The 21,656-nt window shown below is 51.0% G+C and overlaps 8 protein-coding genes across 8 annotated transcripts; 4 read left to right on the top strand and 4 right to left on the bottom strand.

Annotated features, from left to right (window-relative positions):
• Positions 1 to 112: 112 nt before the first annotated feature.
• NCS54_01105100 (Lactamase-B domain-containing protein) lies at positions 113 to 1,255 on the bottom strand (the record flags this gene model as incomplete). Its single annotated transcript, XM_053156336.1, has 1 exon — positions 113 to 1,255. One exon carries the CDS (start codon positions 1,253 to 1,255, stop codon positions 113 to 115), a length of 1,143 nt encoding a protein of 380 aa, XP_053012311.1.
• Positions 1,256 to 4,594: 3,339 nt separating this feature from the next.
• Positions 4,595 to 7,513, bottom strand: NCS54_01105000 (Zn(2)-C6 fungal-type domain-containing protein; the record flags this gene model as incomplete). Its single annotated transcript, XM_053156335.1, has 8 exons — positions 4,595 to 5,417; positions 5,480 to 5,635; positions 5,696 to 5,923; positions 5,976 to 6,108; positions 6,167 to 6,366; positions 6,419 to 7,240; positions 7,311 to 7,390; positions 7,454 to 7,513. The coding sequence occupies 8 exons, from the start codon at positions 7,511 to 7,513 to the stop codon at positions 4,595 to 4,597; spliced, it is 2,502 nt and encodes an 833-aa protein (XP_053012310.1).
• Positions 7,514 to 8,428: 915 nt separating this feature from the next.
• On the top strand, positions 8,429 to 10,327 carry NCS54_01104900 (Hypothetical protein; the record flags this gene model as incomplete). Its single annotated transcript, XM_053156334.1, has 5 exons — positions 8,429 to 8,533; positions 8,581 to 8,639; positions 8,695 to 8,789; positions 8,865 to 9,780; positions 9,850 to 10,327. The coding sequence occupies 5 exons, from the start codon at positions 8,429 to 8,431 to the stop codon at positions 10,325 to 10,327; spliced, it is 1,653 nt and encodes a 550-aa protein (XP_053012309.1).
• Positions 10,328 to 10,715: 388 nt separating this feature from the next.
• Positions 10,716 to 11,765, bottom strand: NCS54_01104800 (uncharacterized protein; the record flags this gene model as incomplete). Its single annotated transcript, XM_053156333.1, has 3 exons — positions 10,716 to 11,143; positions 11,218 to 11,399; positions 11,449 to 11,765. The coding sequence occupies 3 exons, from the start codon at positions 11,763 to 11,765 to the stop codon at positions 10,716 to 10,718; spliced, it is 927 nt and encodes a 308-aa protein (XP_053012308.1).
• Positions 11,766 to 12,272: 507 nt separating this feature from the next.
• NCS54_01104700 (Aldedh domain-containing protein) lies at positions 12,273 to 14,046 on the top strand (the record flags this gene model as incomplete). The annotated part of the gene is made up of 7 exons (XM_053156332.1): positions 12,273 to 12,317; positions 12,367 to 12,392; positions 12,448 to 12,734; positions 12,788 to 12,887; positions 12,943 to 13,314; positions 13,362 to 13,635; positions 13,684 to 14,046. 7 exons carry the CDS (start codon positions 12,273 to 12,275, stop codon positions 14,044 to 14,046), a joined length of 1,467 nt encoding a protein of 488 aa, XP_053012307.1.
• Positions 14,047 to 14,574: 528 nt separating this feature from the next.
• On the top strand, positions 14,575 to 16,212 carry NCS54_01104600 (Hypothetical protein; the record flags this gene model as incomplete). Its single annotated transcript, XM_053156331.1, has 4 exons — positions 14,575 to 14,944; positions 15,000 to 15,745; positions 15,797 to 15,906; positions 15,957 to 16,212. The coding sequence occupies 4 exons, from the start codon at positions 14,575 to 14,577 to the stop codon at positions 16,210 to 16,212; spliced, it is 1,482 nt and encodes a 493-aa protein (XP_053012306.1).
• A 211-nt stretch (positions 16,213 to 16,423) lies between these two features.
• NCS54_01104500 (MFS domain-containing protein) lies at positions 16,424 to 18,256 on the bottom strand (the record flags this gene model as incomplete). Its single annotated transcript, XM_053156330.1, has 8 exons — positions 16,424 to 16,549; positions 16,603 to 16,716; positions 16,770 to 17,403; positions 17,459 to 17,544; positions 17,592 to 17,651; positions 17,701 to 17,795; positions 17,848 to 18,115; positions 18,170 to 18,256. The coding sequence occupies 8 exons, from the start codon at positions 18,254 to 18,256 to the stop codon at positions 16,424 to 16,426; spliced, it is 1,470 nt and encodes a 489-aa protein (XP_053012305.1).
• A 631-nt stretch (positions 18,257 to 18,887) lies between these two features.
• Positions 18,888 to 20,405, top strand: NCS54_01104400 (Hypothetical protein; the record flags this gene model as incomplete). The annotated part of the gene is made up of 6 exons (XM_053156329.1): positions 18,888 to 18,896; positions 19,140 to 19,241; positions 19,294 to 19,447; positions 19,494 to 19,817; positions 19,869 to 20,091; positions 20,144 to 20,405. 6 exons carry the CDS (start codon positions 18,888 to 18,890, stop codon positions 20,403 to 20,405), a joined length of 1,074 nt encoding a protein of 357 aa, XP_053012304.1.
• Positions 20,406 to 21,656: the final 1,251 nt, after the last annotated feature.

Raw genomic sequence — 21,656 nt, 5'->3', positions numbered from 1 at the left:
ATGAGGACGATCAGTGAATGTCATCTAGTTGGCCATTGAAGAATACCAAAGCCATGAAGTGACTTATCCATCATGTAATTCCACACGGTGTTGGAAGAAAATTGCATGAAGACTACTGTGTCTCAAGTCTGGTTCCATCGAGTGCCTTCACCCGTTTCCCATCTACATAAGTCCCGTCGACAAGATACGGCCTCGGCTGTCCATTGACAGGAAGCTCAGCCAAGAACCTCCACCGCAGCAGTTGCTTCCATCCAGCTTGATGCCAGTGATTGAGGTTTCCATTCGGGAAGAGCGGGAGAGCGTCCACAATGGATGGGTCATGGGCAATCAAGACCAATACCCTGTCGTCTGTGTCAAGCGACATGAGAGCGTTCACACTCTTGTGTGCTTCCGGTGGATCGACATACCACGAGTCAGTACGGCTACAGGGCTGATAGTATGGTGTCGTATCCGCCCTGTCGGGGTTTGGGTGGCACGAGAGATATTGTGCGCACGAGACAAGTTCAGGAGCTGAAGGCGGTAGTGCAACGTCCTCCCTCTTCAGCTGCGCCGGCATACGCGTGTGCTCATTTGGCCTGAAGGCTCCACCAAAATGACAAATGTCCCCTCCAAGGAAAACAAACGTGTCGCGAGTGGTTCTGACGAGGGCAGAAAGATGACCAATTGCGTGCCCTGGAGTGTTGAGGAGAAACAAGCTGCCGTCGCCGAAATAGTCTATGGCTTCATACCCAGCAACCTTGGAGTGCCCGTCAAAGTCAACTTCTCGGATCGTTCGCCCTTGAAAGGCAGACTCGTGCACAGGTGAGTTGGAGTTCTTTGGGTATCCAGGAAGAAAATGTTTGCAGAATCCAGGGCCCACGATGAGGTCCATGGTCTCTGGGAACGTGCTGGGGTCCCCCATGTGGTCGTAGTGGTGATGACTGATGATTGCCGCCTCGATTTGTTCCAAGTTAATGCCACCTTGTTGCAAGATGTCGGCAAGACTGTCGTCAACCCTGATTCCAGGAACCCTCTCATCGATGGTCTTGGAGATGGGTTCAGGGAGATTCCAAAAGTCCTTCCGGCAGCCCAAGTCGAATAGCAACTGCTTCCTTGTAGTGTCGTGTGTGATCAAGAAGGAGAAGGTAGGGAAGTTCATCAACTCGTGTCCTGGTATGGTTGGCTCAACCAGTGTGTCGGCTGGCACGGTCAGGGAGCAGGTGGTGTCAATGATTGACAAGGTGCAAGTGGCTCCATTCCCAGGCAGACCAGTCATCTTGAGTAGTTCTTCACGACAGTGGCGTAGAATGGGTTGGTAATACGGGTGGTTATGACACAGATCGTCTGGAGCGGAGCAAGGAGAAAGCAGCATGGCTATTGCAGTGTCTCGTTTATATGTATCTATCAGGTTTAGAGCGGTCCCGGATTTAAATTCCGATCCCTCTTTTTCCGCCAGAGTACGGTGGGGGCGTACGGCAGCATTAAGGCAAGCTCCAACATCTAAGAGCGGCTTCATTTGGTGTTCTCCTCAAGGCTCACAAACACCGCGGGCTGGCTCATTCATCTACGGACCCAACCCCATTTCCTGAGCAAAGAATAGTGACCGGTCGTTCTGGATCCATCCAGTAAAATCTGGAACCTGTGGTGACGCGCAACCCATGGCGCTCTGTTCCATCTCGGATGAGGGTTGTTGCATGGGAGTAGCCCCAGCATTGCCACCGACTTGGACTCCATGAGAGAATACAATCGGCATAAAACATCCGGTTCTACTTATAAGGGCCTGTATTCTGACAGGAAAGTCCTTCTCCACAGGCAGTCGGTCCTGGCCGAGGCTCAAGTCGAGGGTCAAGGCCAACTTGAGATAGTGTGTTGGATTCTGTGTCATGACATCATCCGCCTCAGGACTTTGGCCATTCACGGTTTGTATGGATGATGTAGTCGGTTCAAGGTATGTGCACTCCATGAAATACCTGATGACTCTTGTGATCCAATCAGCTTCCTCATGCCTGGGACGGTACTCTCGTATGGCGTTGATGAGGATGTTGAGGCAGTTCTGTCTCCCAACCCCCCTAGTCTCATCTGCTGATCTACAAGGACCTGTTGCAGATAACTTTGCATCTAGTAGATGAAGGGCCAGTGGCAGTGCTATACAGCTCACGACACTACTGGGTAGGTAATGTGCCAGCTGAAGCTTCAGAAGCTGACCAAGTCTCTGCGTCATGTCCGTTGTTGCATCCCAGAGCTCCACGCGTATTCTTTCGATTGTCGTTGACGGAAACCGGGCACTGCCGCAGGGGAAAAGGGTATTGGTAGCCGCGTCCAACAGTAACTCGCTGTTGCAGAGCGTGATTCGACTAGAGCTGTTGGGTCAATCAGCAAATGCATCGACAATCACAGTGTTGGCAGGGTTAGTCTTACTGGTAATAAATCCAGACAAGGTGGGCAAATATCAAGATAGAGTTTCTCGGCTCGCCGCCTTGCTGACGGCCAGGCTGTGTGCTCGCTAGCACCGGCGAGGAGGCCACGGCCTTGACAGACCACGTTTCGAGATCCTTCTTGCACTCCCAAATTTGTATTGTCTTTCTAGATGAGCCATGGGACTCGGATCCTGTCAAGTCTCTGACCGAATGTGCTACTGTCAAAATGTTTGATAGGCACAGGCACAACTCTGTCATCAAGAGCATGATGGTGATGAGGGACTGTTTCGAATCAGCGTCGTAAACTCGAGAACGCTGGATCTCATCAGAGAATTCCTCGTGAGACATGGTGTAGCTCGTATGGTTAATTTGGACCTTTCGACGGAGACAAAGAGACAAGACCCGATCGCGGATGATGCAGGACAACCAGATTCGACGTAGAGTGTTGTTGCGCTTTCCCTGCTGGGGCGAGGCGGAATCAAGGCTGTTGGCACACCTGTCTGCATTCAATGCCTTTGCATGTTGGATGGCACGGCGGAGCCAAGTGCTATTCGCTCTTTGCTCACCATCGCCGAGCGAAGGGCATCGGTGGGTTAATAACAGTGCAGTCTGCGCCATCAGGACATGATCTGAGGAGTCCTGCGCAGCGTATAGAAGCTGCTCATATACATTAGCCCAGAATATCGTCAAGTGTGAGAACCGTAGCCTTGGAATACCTTTGCTCGCTTGTAGAAGGAAGCCTTTGCCTGCCGAATCGTTTCAAAACCTAATCGTTGGACGTCCTCTTCTGCGACAAACTTGGCACAAGATTAGCGTACAATTTCATGAATCCTTCATTGAAAGCCTACCGGACACGCAGCAAAGAGTATTGCCTGGATCAGAAGAATACTGGGTTGATGAGTCTTTGAAGTCGTCTCTATTTCTGGAAAGTGTAAATCCCAAAAGTCGCCCTCGTTCAAGACTGGAAGCATCGGATGCACATAGAGAAAGTAATGATGCATGAATGTTTTGAGGACGGGTGCTGACGGAATCCTGTAACAACCCTGAGACTCAAGGGCGAAATCATAACGGGATGGTATTTCGGCGGATTCGATTTCTTCCCAGCATCCGGCTGTGATGGCCAGGGTAGATGCAATCTCAACAGAGACTTTGGGTGCTTCTTCATCTATGGCAGTTCCGAAAGATGTCCGGCGATCGCTTTCAGCACTGGTTGGTTCGTATGAAAGCTGTGTAGAGAGGTCGTTTGAATGGATTGGCGAGTTATGGAACAAATCTGCCTCTGCTTGGGCGACTGGGTAGACCTCCTCGATGGTGGAAGATGCGGGAAGCCTAGTAACTTCCCCAGCAGAGGAAGGATTAATGGGGGGTGTTGGAGGGGAGAATTCCAAGATCTCAAGAGACAGAGCATCATCGAGACGTTTGTGCAAGTCGGGTAAAGGCTGTTGGAATGAGAAATCGCCTGGTATTCTAGATAAAGATGATTAGTGGTTCTGTTTTCTCGTGACAACAACACGATCGGTCTCCATACGGCGCAAAGAATCGAGGCACCACAATGCATTCGTGGGCATTATACCGGCAGTTGCTGCATGGCTGAGAGGTGCGGGTTACATCACATCGAACCTTGCGCTTTCGGCATTTCAAGCAAGCCCTCGCGGCTCTCCTCCTCGATATCCTCTCCATCGAGGTGCGGCGCAGTGTAGAGGTGCTCATTGGGCCAACTGTGAGTCGATTGCATCCGTTATCGACCCGAGGTAAGCGTTGCTCGGCTCCGTGTTAAGTATATCCTTCTGCCTCTTGCTCCACATTCCCCCATCCTCGGAAGTTGGTGGCGCGGGATCCATTTCCACGGCTTTGACAGCTTGTGTGGAGCTGGGCTAAGGCTGACTGACCTGCATTATGACGAACTGCAATGGAATATACGTAATTCAAGGGCATGTTTGACTCATGACTTGATCAATACCTCATCTTCATCATCAATGGGCACATGTCTTATATTGTAACCTTTTGCCTGGTTCAAGTGCTTTGATTGCCCGAGAACACGAAGAGACGACAGGCTCAAGACGATATCAATATTTTCCATTCAAGTTCTTGGCGCCTATACTAACATTGTGGACTTGCAGTTCGAGTTACATGTCATGAAACCCAACCTGTCCTATCCCACATTGGAACTGAATCATGACCGGATCCGTAAAAGTGCATTACGCCGTGTTTGAGGGTTCGACACTCGGCTCGTCTGGAATAACCTGCATTTCTGCCTGAGCTTCAGGCAACGCATCTTGTGCTGGTATATGGGTCCCTTCTAGCAGCTGATTGTTGAACCAGTCGATCGGCGGCATCATTTCGTTCACGTCAAAGCCAGCGTCGCCCGAGAAGGGCCACATATCCTGACATTGTGCATCGAGATTGGGTCTGCCAATGTTCACGCCATCGAGACCCAAAGCGCCTTCATTGGCAAACAGAGGAGGCAAGTTGAAGCTGGGTGCCTGGAACCTGTCGTTGTCTATGATCGAGGTTCGATGTCTTCGCCTGGGCCGATCATCTCCGTCAAGCTCCTCCGAGTTGCCGGACATGCTGAAGCTCGGACGCTTTGTCCCAGCCTTCTGACCTCCTCGGGTTCCAGCAGCTCTTTGCCATTCACTCTTTACAAGGATGACGACCTCTAACGCCCGTGTTGCGTTCCCAAAGCACCGGCCAATCTCCCCCAGTGAGTGGCAGCAAAGCTGCAGGTCGCTTAGAGAATGGCGGGACTCTGTGTAGCTACGCGTGCAGACATCGTGAATAAATGTGAGAGATGCGGTGAGAATGATGTGAACGATCTGTACGTTTCCATGCCGGAGCGAGTGTTGTTGCTGATAGCATCGGAGAATCTCAGCTACCTGGTGGGCTGCTGCGACGCAGTCACTCGGAACGCTTTGCATCGCTGCTCGGCTCTCTGGCGTAATCTGTGGCGTCACCTGAGATACCAGCTGGCATGACAGATATGGCCGATATAGAAAGATGAGGGTGGCATAATACTGCATACTGGTGTCCATCAGCACAGGAGAATCCAAAGAGACAAGTCGTGCAAGGACATGGTAACTTACTGTAGTTGAAGAATAGCAGGATGATAGATTCTGCTTGACCCCATGTCGCTGATTCCCAGCAGCGGAGACAAGCCTGCATGCCATTCCATCATTTCTTGCTGGGTCTTGATGAGAAACTCGACGAGTGCGCTCAGCTCCATGGTTTCTCCAGCATACCTGACATCAGTCGAGTCAGTACCTTTCTTACCCACATTCCAGGTTTCACAATGACGTTACAGTGTAGTGTTTATCTGCCGCATGAAGCCACAAAGTGTGGCATTGGCAGCTGTACAGGCGCGAACCGGGAATAGCACACCGGACTCAAGCCCACGAGGCTGCCAAGCAGTGCCTGGATAGGACTTCCATATCTTGCAATCCTTGTCTTCCAGCTCGGCCTCTGGTTTGGGAATAGTTATGTTTTGAATCCCCAACCCCCAAGGGCGGCCGGCATAGAGATTCCACATGCTGCCGATAAACCAGGTTAGCAAGAATTTTCCTTGAGATCCACAGATCTTACTGTTCATGAATAAAGACTCCCCAGAAGGCTGTCTGTCGTATTTCCATATCACGGGGTGTGAGGAGCCCGTCACGTATGTGCTTGGTCATGTCCAGATGGAGCCCCAAGTCGGCACTCAGCCGAGTTGCCATGCCTGGAACGTATATGGTTAGTCTCGTTCTACTATAAAGTCTACTTCTTGTTGCACCAACCGCTATAGAGCCAGCCGCGAGCATCTCGGGTGGATGCTGCCTCTGTGGCACTCATAATGACCAGCGCTTGGACGGTGGCAACCGTAGGGCTGTCCATTTCAACATCCAAGAGCGCCTTGGCACGGGCAGAGAAGAACTCGGAGGCTGGCTCCGGAAGGAAGAGGTTCTCTCCGGCTGCTAAACTGGCGCCCATGGCACAACTTGATGGGTCAGCGTTCTGCTCGATGAATAGTGTGCTAGACTGGTCCCCACATGGCGTTGTTCAGAGTTTCGGAATAGTATGGGCTCCCTGTATCTTGTAATAGGCAACGTCGCTTTTCAGCAAAAAAGGTCTCTTGGTCGACAACGTGGATGGCTGGGTCTTCCCAAGCGAAATAGAGCATCGCGAGGTGGGTTTCAAGGGCCAAAGGCACTTCCTGATCTAACCCCAATCTCCGCAGCACACCAATGCCTTCAGTCGCCACGGAGCGGAATGACGGACCAGAAAGTGATCGAAGCCCATCTGCATGCACATGCAGATTCGATGTTGGCCCGTAGTACCGCAGTTGCCCATCCTCAACAAGTCTCAGCGCACCCATGCGTGCAGAGAGGATACCCGTTATGCTATTGTCTTCGTCTCCAGAATCCTGTGCGTTGGTGTGGAGAGAGCTCGGATACGGCGCGGGCTGAGAATTTGGCGTATCAACCAGCACGAAGTGGTCGCTCGGGTTCGAGATACTGGGCGGCGGTGCTGGGTCCATTGTAGCTTCGCGCGAGGCATCTGGATTCTTTATCGGCTCGTAGGATCCAGTCTTGATGAGGCTCGGCGACGATACGCACTCGAGTGCCAATGAAGGAGTCTTGGGGTCTGACGGCTGACGCTCATCGTGGCCTCTGTGGTTGCCACTCTGGATTTGGTTTGCATTGGCACACGGCTGTGCTTCTGACGTACAACATGTGTGTTTGGGGGAGGTGGCTGATCCAGGTGCTGAGGTTGGTGTTGGCTGGGGCTGTTCGATATTGTGCTCCCGCAAAACACCTTCGAGTTGACCGATGCGTTCTTCAAGATTCACGATTGTCTTTTTGGTTGATAATCTGCGGTTTGGGGTAGAGAGTGTTAGCATCCAGCAGGAGATGGTAAAGTACAAGGCTCTGCCACACGTACCTTCGCATGTCACCATCAACATTGTAGAAGCACTCGAGATTGGAGGTTACGCAATTGGAACAAACGTGGTTTCCATCGCACTGCAACACGATCGGTCAGGTCAAAAAGTGCAGGATTGGCAAAGCAGTGCAAACCATGCTTACCTTGACCTTTCTCCGCCTGCAGTTAAGACACGCACTCTTGACGTACTTTGATCCGGCCATTTTTGACGGACAAGATTGCTTGGCCATGATACAAGAACAGACAGGCCTGTGGAGTCATGGAGCCAGATGAAAAATCTCATCAATTTCAAGGTAACCCCAGGTTTTCAACCCCTGACATAATGGGGCTGGTCTGGCTTTTCTGGGGAAGCTGGTGCGGGGGTGGACATGACATGTGCCACTTGTTGGCCCCCAGAGCATGACAAACGACATGCCCGTGCATTTTTAACTGACCTACAGGACAGTAGAACCACTAGAGGCTCACGAATCGCGGTGGGATCTTGTCCTACTATAGACTAGGCAGGAAGGACACCAGAGAGCACGCAGACAATCATCCGGGGTACTGCAGAGTAGAGTGAGAGCGATGAATACAAGCCTCAGAATAATGTCTGCACCAAGAGTACTACCCGTCGTTTGACCATCCGAGTTAGCTGTAGAAATTACCCCAAGCATTCCAAGTGGACAGTCTCGGCATTGCGAATGTGGTTCACTTACCTAAGCCGGGCAGGACGCGGTGCCTTGCAATCCATGATTTGTGTTAACAGTAAACTTGAGGTAAATGGCATTGAAACAATTACGCAGTCCATCTCGGTGGAAGTCTTGCCGGCGGCTAAGTCGAACCTTTGGGCCGAGGGTGAAGCAAATTACGTGCCCGAAGGCCTTGGTCTCGGAATCTAAACCCGTGGAATCAACCTCCACACCCGCAAACGCAGACGGTCGACTCCATTTCGCTGTCTTGTGCTACTCCAGCCTTCGCTCAGGACCTCATCCTACGCCTCGTTCGGCAAGCACAAGCAAAGAAATGGCAACTATTTATCTACAGTGGTCTTCAACAGGACACCGCTAGACATTGGCCTGAAGCAGCAAACTTGAACCATTCAAACACCGTTCCTATACCAAGGCAGGACAAGACCGAACATGTCTACGCCCAATATCATCATCATTGGCGGCGGCGCTGCCGCCATCTCCATGGCGCACACCCTCAAAGAGAAACTTGGCTTCAGAAACTTCGAGGCATGTCTTGTCCCGTCTCCATCCTACCCCACGGCACTAACGTACCTTACATACAGATCTACGAGAAGCGAGAAGCCCTTGGAGGTACTTGGAGAGTCAATACCTACCCAGGATGGTTCGTTTGCCCGGCCCTACGCAAGCTGTTGAAGATGTTGACTCTATTTGCGCAGCGGCTCCGATGTCCCCATACATCTTTATTCTTTCAGCTTTAATCTAAATCCCGACTGGACTCAAGCACTGGCAGACCAGGAGGAGATTCTCAAATGTACGAACCTTGCAACACCCCCTGCCGTCTATCCATCTCTCGTCAATAGCGGATGAGTAGTTAACATCAACATAGATATGGAGAACACGGTGGACAAGTTCCAGCTACGCAGCCACTTTCGCTTCAACACCGAGTGTACCGGTGCTGAGTGGGTAGACGGAGCATGGCACGTCCACTTTGTCAACCCAATCACTCGAGAAAAGTTCACCAAGCAATGCACTATTCTCCTCTCAGCGGTTGGCGGCTTCTCGATCCCTCGACCAGCTCGATTTCCTGGTATGAACAAGTACAAGGGCAGAGTATTCCACACGGCCGAATGGGATCACACCTTTGACTGGACAAACAAAGCCGTGGCTGTAATCGGTAATGGCTGTAGCGCTGCCCAGGTGGTGCCCTCGATCGCACCGGGGGTCAAACGGCTCGTTCAATACGCCCGCAGCCCCCAGTGGTACCATCCTCGACCTAACAGGGGGTTCTCTGCCTTTGACAAGTTCTGCTTCCGCTATTTGCCATTCTGGCAGAGGTACTACAGGCTTGATCTCTTTCTCAAGACCGACAGTCTCGCCTCGGTGTACGGGTCCGACGAAAGGCAGATCAAGAAGCGTCTTGCTGTTGAGGCAGAGGCAAGAAGTTACATCCGCAGAGAAGCACCTCGGAAATACCATGACTTCATATTTCCCGACTTCCCTCTGGGCTGCAAAAGACGTATCTATGATCCCGGCTATCTGGCGTCTCTGCATCGCGACAATGTTGAACTGCTCCCAGAGGGCATACAAGAGTTCACTGAAAACGGCCTTGTCAGTGAGACGGGCAAGGCGGAAGACTTTGACGCAGTCATTCTGGCAACCGGCTTTGACGTTCAGTCTTTTCTTGCCCCAATGAAGATCACTGGCAAGACTGGCGAGGAGCTCCAGGAGCAATGGTCTAGACGACGCGGTGCTCAAGCATACATGGGAACATTCGTGCACAACATGCCAAACCTTGCTATCTTGTGAGTTCACATACCTTCTATGCCATTTAACTTGTCACCACAAGCTACAAATTTGCTAACTTGTGCAAGATTCGGACCAAACACGTTTCCCGCCTTCAACTCTGTCATCTATGCCATCGAAGTGCAGGTGGCTTACATCACGTCTGTGCTTGTGAAGCCAGTTATTGACGGCTACGCGGATGTGATTGAAGTGAAGCAAGATGCTGAAGAGAAATTTATCCAGGACCTGGATAAGAAGCTTGGCGAGACTGTCTTCTCTGCGGGATGCAGCAACTGGTACATCAACAAGGCTGGCCGCAACTCGGCTGCATGGCCTGGTCTTGCCGTGACCTTCTGGCAAGCCACCTTCTTCCCCAAGTGGAATCATTTTCTCATGACAGGAGGATCTCCATTTTGGATCATTCGAAGGACATGGAGGAACTTGAAGAGTATCTCATCACGGACATGGCTGGCCCTCATTGCCAGCATCGGGTTGGCAGTGTTTTGGAGTGGTTTAACAACTCCAGATCCTCTTGAGGATCTTGTCCGTCTGCTGAATAGAGGATAGGGCATTAGGCCGCAATGGGAGAGTTCACATCTGACAATAAATCGTTGCTTGGTCTAGGTATAGAAAACAAGACTTGAATACAGTTCATGCCAAGTTACGTGGTTGCCAGACTCTTGTTCAGAATTACATGTTTAACTAGGCGGTGGCGAGATCCAATCTCTCGATATAATAGTTATGATCAAAGTGACCTTGTACTTGACAACTTGGCTTGAGTGCCTGGCTTTTGTCTTCCCCACCTTACCATCATCTCATTGTTCTCAGTGTTGCTTATGTGGAATGTATTTTTACAGATCATGATGGAATACGACAGCGCAACCGAACGTGTCTATGAGAGGAGAACAACTAACCCTGGGAAAGCACATGTTCTTCATCCATACTCGCATACTTGCTACGAAAAGAACGCAGGCAGTCGTTCAGAATCCTCAAAGTCTGCCTCTCCACTGAACCGGTCCCATCCATCCAACACGGCAAGAGTCTCCAAACATTTCTGTCTCATGACATCCACCGCTTCTGCCCCAAGAGGGATGCGCAACGGCAGGTTCAAGGCTTGGGTGGCAGTAAGATTCTCCACCCTTGCAATATCAACCATCTTTTCCGCGGCTCGAAAAGGGTCTCCGGGCTGGTGATCATGAGAAGTCATCAAGTGATGTGCAAAGTCACTCTTTACCCTGGCATAGTCGGCGATGCCTTGGTGCGAGTTCATCTTTGCAATTTCGCTCTGTTCTCCCAGGATACCAGTACGAAAACGGCCCAGCACAAAGATGTGCACACGAATACCGAGATCCGAGACTTCTCTGGATAGAGCTTCGATGGCTCCTGCGTAGGGAATGGTCAGTGGGTATGATACAGATGAGTGAAGCCGTTGATGCAAGCTCTAGAGGTCAACTTGCCTTCCAGCGCGCACTTGGAGGAAGCATATAGCCCGCCTGAAGCGGCACTATGCCAGGCCGCAATGCTCCCCATGAACATGATGATCCCTGACTTTTGCGAGCGCATAAACGGAAGGACAGCTCGGGTCATGTTCAGGGCCCCGAAAAAGTTGGTATCGAACTCCTTCTTCATATCGTTGGCACTGAAATGAGTGTGAGATATAGAAACAGTAATTCTGTTTAGGAGCCTACCTGAGTTCCTCCCAGACGCCCGAAATCACGCATCCTGCATTGTTTACCAGAACGTCTATTCTTCCAAAAAGTGATTGAGCCTCTTGGGCTTTGGCGGCAAGCTCAGTCTGATCTGCCGTGACATCAAGAGAGAGCACTCTAACATTATCGACATTTTCCAAGTCTTTCAAGGCAGAGACCTGTCGAGCTGTAGCAATAATCTTGTCGCCTCGTGCCAAAACGGCTGGGACTAGGCATCTACCAAGACCACTGGAACACCCCGTTACAAGCCAAACCTTGGAGGTTTTCGTTGAGGCGATTCCAGCTGTCGATGTCATGGTGCGAGCTTTTTCGCTATCCGTTAATGCGAAGATTGACGTACTTGAGAATAGATGCCTGGTGATGCAAACTCCAGCGACGTTAAACACGTCCCCTGATATTCCTGTTCACCAAACGTATTAGCTATAACACGCGTCAAGTAGCCCGCTCAAGGAATGTCATCGATCGCGACTCCATGACGCTATGGTACCGGGTAAGTTTAGCCCCCTTGCTTGATGCGGATGGTCTGACATGACTCATGGCACGCCCACTTCTGGCAAACATGTTCCATCCATTGTGGAGCCTGGCACATTACTCAGTTCCAGGCTTCGCTTGACCATGTTGCTAAACCCATGTGACAAAGGAACCAGTGTAAACGATGTAGATATCAAGTCGAAAAGTAGGATATCTACCACCGTTTTGCGAACTCCCTTTACATTCCTTGACTGAGATTGTAGATGACAATCAAGTATCTATAACATAGCCGTTCCAGAGACGCTGCCTCACCACCTTTAAGAACAACCACCATGGAGCTCGAACCCCATTTGACCCAATTGTTTATCAACAACCAGGTGAGAATCCTATCATTATGTCCTGTCGAGTGCAAACTGACGACTCAAGTATGTCGATAGTAGTAGCCAGAAATAGTTAGTACCCTTAACCCCTTCCAGTTACCGCGCCATGTTGCTGACAGACCACAAGCGTGTCTGTATACAATCCAGCCACCGGAGATTTGGTCAGCGATCGAATTCCAGTCGCAGGCGACAAGGATGTTGACGAAGCCGTCGCCTACGCCAACGAGGCATTCAAGCCAGACTCACCTTGGCGACGAATGACACATACCCAGAGGACGGAAATTCTCCTCAAGTTTGCCGATTTGCTCGAAGCCAACCAAGAGCGTCTTGCCTATCTTACACGACTTACCCTGGGAGCCCCGTTTCTTCCCTTTGGAAAGTCCGAGATTGGCACCGCTATTGGTTGCTTCCGTTGTGAGTTTTGTTCAAATCTTGGAGACATGGTGCCTAGAAACTGACAAGACAAGATTACGCCGGATGGGTCGATAAACATGCTGGTCAGAGTTTTCCCGCTGATGACGGTTTCTACAAGATAGTCCGCAATGAGCCACTTGGTGTTGTGGCAGGGTAAGACTTGGTCACCGACGGTGCTTGTTTTGGCTGTCAACTAATGTCTCGGCAGCATTATCCCATGGAACGGGCCACTGGCCTCTGTCGGACTCAAGGCCGCCCCTGCACTCGCCACCGGAAATGTCTTCATCTTGAAACCCAGCGAGAAGACACCTTTGATGGCCGCAGAGCTTGGGAAGCTGGTACTCGAGGCTGGTTTCCCTCCTGGCGTCTTCCAGGTCCTGACTGGAGATGGCTCGACAGGGGCTGCTCTCGCATCCCACATGCGCGTTGCCAAGGTCAGCTTCACGGGCAGTATCCAGACAGGAAAGACGGTGCAAATTTTGGCAGCCAAAAGCAACCTGAAGAGAGTCACGTTGGAGCTTGGAGGTAAAAGCCCTGCCGTGGTATTCAACGATGCGAATCTCGAAAATGCTGTCAACTGGTGAGAAGAGCTATTCCTGTCCAAGTCGTCGTTGCTAAGGATTCAAGGGCCGTTAATGCACTCGTAAGTAACTCGGGTCAGATCTGTTTCGCAGCAACAAGAGTGTACGTGCAGTCGGGGATCTATGACAGATTTATTGAAGCCTACCTTGAAGGCCTCAAGGCTAAACGACAAGTCATTGGTGACCCGGAAGCGGCTGAGACGCAGATTGGGCCGGTTGTGGACAAGGCCCAGCACGATCGTATCATGGGAATCATCTCATCTGCCATAGAGAAAAAGGACGGACAAGTGTTGATCGGAGGGCAAAAGTTGGGTGACAAGGTGAGTGCATTGATATGGACCTGACCAACCAGGGCCTAACCGATACAGGGCTACTTTATTGAACCGACTGTCTTTGCCGACACCAAAGATACATCCTTCATCTACAAAGATGAGATCTTTGGACCAGTAGCCGTTATCAACAGGTTTGAAACCGAAGAAGAAATTGTTGAACGTGCCAACGACAGCAAGTATGGGCTCATGGCTGGCGTATTCACCCAAGACATCACCCGGGCGCTTCGGCTTAGCTCGCTCATCGACTCTGGAGTTGTCGGGATCAACTGCATCAGCACCATTTCGTTTTCGTGCCCTTTCGGTGGAACAAAGGAAAGCGGCCTTGGTCGGGAGAATGGAGAGCATGCGTTGAGAGCGTACACTGAGCCCAAGACCATTCTGATTAACATGGCGTATTGAGGGAAGTTGAGTAAGTGAGGACTCGAGATGGAGCATGTCGGCCTATCAACAGGGGAGAGTCCTTGATGCAGCCGCTCCGCAGGAAGAAGAGCGTGTGTGATGTGGGTGGCGTTGAGGGTTCCCAGCCTCGAGCGGCCGGAGCTAAACGCCAAGACCCATTTAGTCAGCACTGTTTTGGGGCGGATGGGACTAGCCGTGTCTCATTCATCTGGTACATGACTAATGACGACTCGTTCTTGACGTGCTCCCCCTTTCGCCTCACTCTCCTCCGTCAAACATGGCATGTCGGTGATCCACAGCGCAATCTCGGCCTCCTTTGACCCTTGGTTATTGCATCTCGCTCTTCAAACTACCCCGCATTACCCCGTGGGGACCCTGCATTTGTCACCTCGGTAGCTAGCCGCCTTCCCTTCCCCCCGCATCTCCAGCTTGGTTGATGCAGTGCAGAGCTCGCACCATCAACTGGGCTCGCCTCGCATTCATCCATCCGTACAGTATTCATCTGCACCTCTGCAACATACTGTAATCATGACCGGGGCCCCGTCTCAAGCCACGGCCAGAGCAGCCTCTTCCCGGAAGCGCTCTAGGGCCGTGTCGAACCTTACAGAGGAGCAGATCCAGCACAAACGCAACGTCGATCGTAGGGCACAGCGCGCCTTTCGTCAGCGGAACAAGGAATGCATCACCAACCTCGAGCTTCAATTCTCTCAGCTCCAGGGGACATGTGCTGAGCTACGTGAAACCTGCAGCCAGAAAGACGCCCAGATCGACTCCATGCGTGATGAGAACCAGTCCTTGATAAGCTGCCTGGAAGCCATCTCGGAGCTTGTGACAAAGGCCCTGAGGCAGGCCAGCAAGACTCATGACCGAGACGCACATGACCAAGACACATCGCGGGGTGAGCTCAGGACGCCCATGAGAGCCATTTTGTAGCTAACTGACCTGTTTGGTAGACGAGAGTCAGATTGGGGGTCAACAGACCACTACAGGGACCCCTTCTCGCCAGGAAGAGGCCGAAGACGACCCACTGCCTGTAGCTCTTCAAGAATGCCCAGAGCTTCAACAGGATTCAGGTCATGCCAGACGATCCCACACGGAGGAGCCCTTTGACGACCAGCTGGTGCAGTGCCAAAGCTCACCGACACCCACGAATCATGCAGGCCCCGTACATGACCAACCCTATAACATTCCGGATGATATGGGTAATGAGGATGCCATTTGTCATGTTTCCCCGGCAGCAAACGCAGGTTTTCTGTCACCCCCTGGAAGCCACCAGGCCCCCGACTCCCACATTCCCTACAGCGCCTCATCGCAGTCAGGAACAGAAGCATCCCACGTGGTCCAGCATGACACAACGGAAGACTACTCAGGCTTTGGCGGCTCGATAGCCAATGTCGGTCATTACACCCCGTCCAACGCCGTATTCGGAATTCTCCCTGCCCACGTACCATCCACATGCCCATTAGACCTCATACTTCTTGAATTTCTCAAGTCTAGAAGGGAAATGCTGTCGAATGGTCTGGACCTGGACTCGATCGTTGGCCCTCCAAGACCCTCGACACGTGCCCTCGTCAACCCTGAGCAGGTTGATTCGGTGCACCCTTTGAGTGGCATAATGTCCAGAGTGTTGTCGACGTTTCCTTCTGTACAATTGGCCGAAAAGCTGGCCTTCTTCTATTTGATGTGCCACACCATGAGGGTATGTATTATTCTCCGTCTCGTCAATGAATACGCGTAGCTGACAATTCAGTGGCAAATTCACCCTACTAAGCAACACTATACTGATATGCCTTCGTGGCTGAGACCGACAGTGACACAAATCGCCGTGCCTCACGCTGCTTGGATTGACAACATACCGTGGTAAGCTTGGCCACCTCATGGGAACTTTGGATCAGAAGCTGACTCGTCAGGCCTGGTGTTCGTGATATCCTCATTGAGAACCAAGCCGAATATCCTTTCCAGTTGTTCTCAGATTACTATTCCCAGAATGTCAGTGTGAATTGGAAGTTTGATGGGTTAGACGCTGTGTCAGATCTGAATGGGGAGGGCACACTGCATTCCATCTTCGAAAGGCACATACGGGATCTGAGGAACTGGACAGTTAGCAAAGCATTCCAGGATCGATTCCCTTCGATGACTGGGGCAATTACTGATATTACCCAGTAGATAGAGTCAAAGCTGGTGTCTGCCATTGGCAATGAAATTTGTGGAATAATATTAATGACCAACACATCATAATTTACTCCGTACCTATTCAACCGCCATTTATACCCGGTGATGTACGAGACCAAAGCTTGTATCCCCCCGTTCTAGCCGCTCAGTCTGAACGTTACCGCCTGTGCCTCGGAAACAACCATGTATCTACAGACTTGCCCCCCTAAAGCGACTTCTCGACCTGGACGCACGATCCTCTGCCCTCCTCGTTGTCGCCCTTGATCTCATGAGCGTTGAATTCATCTCCAGAGAAAACGTAGTCAAGCTCTTCAAGTGTTTTTCCACTCGTCTAGAATTCGTTAGACAGACCCTCATGAGAGGAATTGGAGTTAGCAAGCTTACCTCTGGGAGGAAGAAATAAGTGAAAGGAATGTTGAGAAGAATCATGACGCCGAACAAGATATAGAACTTCCAACCTGCGGTGTCGATGGCATATGGCGTGATGAGAGCAATGACCTTTGAGCTGGTGAGAATTGGAACTAGAGACCTCAGAAACATGAAACACTCACAAATGTCCAGAGCCATTCGGAAAATGCGGCGACGGATGAACCCACGTGTCGCAGCTCGAGGGGAGTAATCTCTGGAGCGTAGAGCCAAGGAATGCTGTTCCAGGACATGCCGAACGATATCTCGTAGATGAAGAGAAACGCTAGAGCCATTGCTGACGTCGATGGTGTGTTGACCGCGATGCCCGCAGTGAAGACGGCCATGGCAGTTAAGAGCGACACAGATCCCAACATGAGCATCGGTCGTCGGCCAACTCTATCGAGCAGATACATGGGAGGGAACGTGCTCAGCCAGAAAGCAATCTGGATGCAGCCAGCGACGAGACTGCTCGTATCCTTAGACAAGCCAACGTTGGTCTCGAGAACGATTGTAACATAGAAAGCGATGACGTTGATTCCCGTGAACTGCTGCCACAGCTGGATCATGAAGCAGAGAACAAGCCGACGGGTATTCTTGACCGGGGTCTTGTCGTGGATAAGGTTCTTGAGAGAGAACTTTTCGGTTTGATGTTCGAGGTTTAGGGCCGTCTCGATCTCTTGTCGGACTGACTGGATGATTGGGTCATCTTCCTGACAATCATACAACCGAGAGAGGACTTCAATCGCTTCGGTCCGATATTCGTGGGAGTAGAGCCATCTTCAATCAAGGTATTAGTTAGACATGTTTACAAAAGGGGATCCTCATGCCTCACCTTGGGGTCTCTGGAAGAAAGGGGAGGGTAGCGACCGTCACCAGGGCAAAGACGTTCTGGAAGGCAATCGGGAATCTCCAGACGACCTGCTTTGTATCAGCTAATAGCTCAATAGACAGCTCATATACACTACCTCTCCTGTGAGATGCTTGATGGTCCCATAATCAAGCCAGTAGGCCACGACTGTGCCAAACTAAAAGAGAGTCAGCTTTGATTGTATCAAGACGGAGGAGGTCGCTTACAATAACAATTGAGAGTTGCACTGCAACGGCACGTCCCCTGTGCTTTGCATGTGAACACTCCGAGACATAGACTGGCACAATGCTCGTATTCATGCCTAGGGATGTAATGTTTAGTAGATATCAAGAACGAACAAGTTGAAGGCTTACCGTTACCGACTCCAGAGATGAGTCTGCCCACAATGAGTTGCGCCGCGTCAAAAGCAGCGGATTGGATAACGCCTCCAATGATCATGATGATGCAGCCCCAAATGATGATCTTGCGTCGACCCCATTTGTTTCCAATCAAGGAGGCCACAATACATCCCCCCAAGCAGCCAATATTGTACAACGCGACAATCAAGCCCAGGAAGCTGGGACTCGGATTACCGATGGCATCGAGGAAGCTGGGCTGGGTAACAAGACCACCCAACACGCCCTATGACTCCTTGTTGGCCGCTTGAACATGACAGAGGGATCAAGAGACACTTACCTGGTCGTAACCAAAAAGCAGGTAGGCGCTTCCGGCACTGAACGTGATTGCAGCTTGGAGGTACCTCCCACGCAGTTTGGTAAACATGTTGATGCGCCGTCAGTGATAGGGACGCGAGGTGAGAGAAATGTTGAGCGAGGTTAGCGGTTGATGTGACAGAGCCAAACGGACCAGTCAGCGTATGATATTATTGGCTGGGAACAAACTGCATCTGTGAACGTCGGCTCAATGGCTTTATAAGGCAGATATCATAGTCGAGTCGACCGTTTCCCCACGTTTGGTCTCGAACCCCAGAATCCCCGGATCTCCAGGTTGTAGCATGTACCCCAGGTCCACCGTTCAGCGCCACGTCACTCAGATCGTGCCGTATTTGTGCCGCCGGGCCCATTTGCTTGCGCCAGGGCGACTGACTCATGCCAACTTGGTGCGCTATGCAAGGATGGAGGATAACCCGTGGGGTAACTAACGCCGCTCTTGACTGACTCATGAAGGCCTTCAACCTTTACGTCCAGGAGTCGGAAACTAATTCCGTGGAAGTCAATAGCCAATCATGACAGACTCATAGGGGTGTATTGATCTCTAACATAGTGCTAGCCAGGTAGTCGATGCTCTCCAGGCGACCTGATCAGTCAGACGGCTAATCAAAAAACCGCTGCCCATGAACTGAGTCATTATTTAGATACTCTTCTGCATTGGTTCCAATACTTTTTAATGTCGAATGTTCACTGTAAGATCCTGCTAGGTCTATGCTTGTTTTCCAGCTAGTCATCAAACGAAGACTCTTATCCCTGAAGCCGTCTGTCCAGACTCTCACGATTCCCCAATACAACGTGTCTACAGTATCGATCCACGTTCGAGCCGATCACCATGGGTTCCAAGGAGACAGGCACCATGCTTGCCGCACAATACAACAAGGCAAGACCCATGACCCCTCCCCCAGACCTCGAACAACGACTGACAACATGTACAGCTGAGCAACAAGGTTGAAGTTAACCGTATCGATATCCCTGGTTACAAGGACAACGAGATTCTTATCAAAACAAGGAGTGCTTCTCTATGTCATTCAGACCTGGTACACTACCTTGACCTGCAGACTGCTCGTGTGGACTGACACTCCACACCAGATGCTCTTCTGGGGCCATACGGCCGAGGAGCCCCCCACCGATAAAATCACGATCGGACACGAGAATACAGGTTACGTGGTCGGGGTTGGAAAAGAAGTCAAGGGTTTCAAGGTTGGCGACCTTGTTGGCTGCCTCGGTTGCAGTTACGCCTGTTGTACGTGGACAACGTCTCGAAAGCAGCCCTATGCTGACACCATCAGATGATTGCGAGGGATGCCAAGTCCACAACCTGTTTTGCGAAGAAGGATCAGGCAAGATGCACGGCTTTTCGTGCCCCGGTCATTTTGCTGAGTATTCCGTTTCTGATTATCGGAATGCCATGGTTCTGCCCAAGGGTATGAACCCAGACACATCTGCGCCGCTCTTTTGCGCTGGGATCACTGGTCAGCATCCATCACTCATTCATGCCGCCAAGATCAAAGGGCTTACTAACGTCTTACCAGCCTATCATGCTATCCGGGGATGTGACCTTCGTGAGGGACAATGGATCGCCATTATAGGCTGCGGTGGCCTTGGGCATCTAGGTGCGTCCTCAAGATGCTATCAAGAGCTTTGACACGCTAACATAATGGAAGCTGTGCAATATGCCAAGGCACTGAAGCTCAAGGTTGTCGGCATCGACATTTCCAAATCCCAGCTTGACGACGCGAAAAGCCTAGGCGCCGACTATGTCATCAACACACTTGAGGAACGAGACTACGAAACCAAGATCAAGAAGATCACGGGTGGTGGCTGCCATGCTGCTGCCGTATTCAGCGCTTCCAATGCGGCATACGAAAGTGCCCCAAAGACATTGCGGTAAGCCAAAGACGATCGATTTCATCCCATTCTAGACTAACCGGTCTTGTAGAATCAACGGTCTTTTGATGGTTGCTGGGATCCCACAAAAGCCATTGTCCATCAGCGCTCTCGACATTCTCCTTGGCAAATACCGAATTGCCGGCCGTAGCAGTGGTATTCCCAAGAACATGCCGGAAGCTATCAATTTCAGTCATGAACATGGCATCCAAGCCCACATGACGACGTTTAAAGACATAAACGACATTCACAGAGTGATTGATTTGATGAATTCTGGCAAGGCAGCAGGAAGATTTGGAATAGTATTAGATTAAATGGTATCCGAAACATGCTAGTCCTCTTTATATCAGTTGAGCCAGAGTAGGTAGTGATTCGTGTTAGGTTTTCAAGGCCGGGGTTAAGCTTCTCCTTCGATTTCACGCAGACCTATTTTCTTAGGCCATACCACATGCTGTGGCAAATATGTGATAATGCTATTTAGTTACTATTTCATACCTAAGCCAATAATAAATTAAAATAGCAATTACTTTTAGGGCAGATTACATCCTGACATAAATATAAACAAATAATAATACGCGTAAAGACTTTTAGTAAGAATATGCCTTCTTCTAACTATTGCATCTGAAACCACTGATGCATGCCCTTTCTAGCTTGCTCAAGCTCTGCCGCCTCTCCATCCATCAGCCCCTCCACAAAGGCAGTCCCCACGACAGTATACGAGCCCAGATCTGTCCTCCGTAGAAGGACAGGGACATCAGAGCCTTTCAGTACGCAAAGCCTATCGCCGACTGCAGTTCCACGTGGTGCAAGGCCCAAATAACCGTTAGTCGTGCCAATCAACCTCCAGTTCGTTCTCATTCTGATCAGATGCAATTCCATTCTCTGCCAGGATTCACCAACTATTCCCTTGGGCCACTCCATCATGATGTCCCTCAGACTTCTGTCAAATCCCAGCTGTCGAAAATCTGCGCCGGGAGCAAAGCACTCGCGGAATCGGGCCTCAAACTCGACTGGGTCTGTAGAAAACCGCAGATCGCGCTCCACTTTGTCCCGTTGCTGAGGCTCTAACTGATCTAAAGACCTGGTCAAGGGATAAAAGAGAGAGAGGTCACGGATAATAGTTGATCTGCTTACGGTTCCCGACTGATCCCTGTGCAACAGCCGGAAGAAGGCATTTAGGGCTCCTGATGCAGTTTTATATCGCTTGCCCTGCGAAAGGGCGGTGGCGGCACTTTTCAGCAAATCCACCCTCGTTAATCCATACACAGGATCCTGGGCAACGGAGCGAACCGTGTCAACCTCAATGCCCCAGGCAAACAGGCTCTTTGTCCTGGCGACTACGAACGGGAGTTTGCTTGAGTCGTCTCCAAAAACTCCTCTGTCCGCATACCCAGTTTCCATCCTTGCTAAGATGGGAAGCTTTCCGTCGGCCGGGAAGTTGGGCGCCCAACTGGGAAAGTCGGCCTCCGACCCGTAGATGCCAATTCCGGCGTGAGATAGGAACGAAAGAGAGGTAATAAATCTTTCGATTCTCATATCACTGCAAGTCTCGACCCAGGTGGCCG

The sequence above is a fragment of the Fusarium falciforme genome, chromosome 9 (assembly GCF_026873545.1).
Source record: "Fusarium falciforme chromosome 9, complete sequence".
Taxonomy (NCBI): Eukaryota; Fungi; Ascomycota; class Sordariomycetes; order Hypocreales; family Nectriaceae; genus Fusarium; species Fusarium falciforme.
The sequence above is the reverse complement of the archived record's forward strand: the minus strand, read 5'-3'. Positions and strand labels throughout refer to the sequence as shown.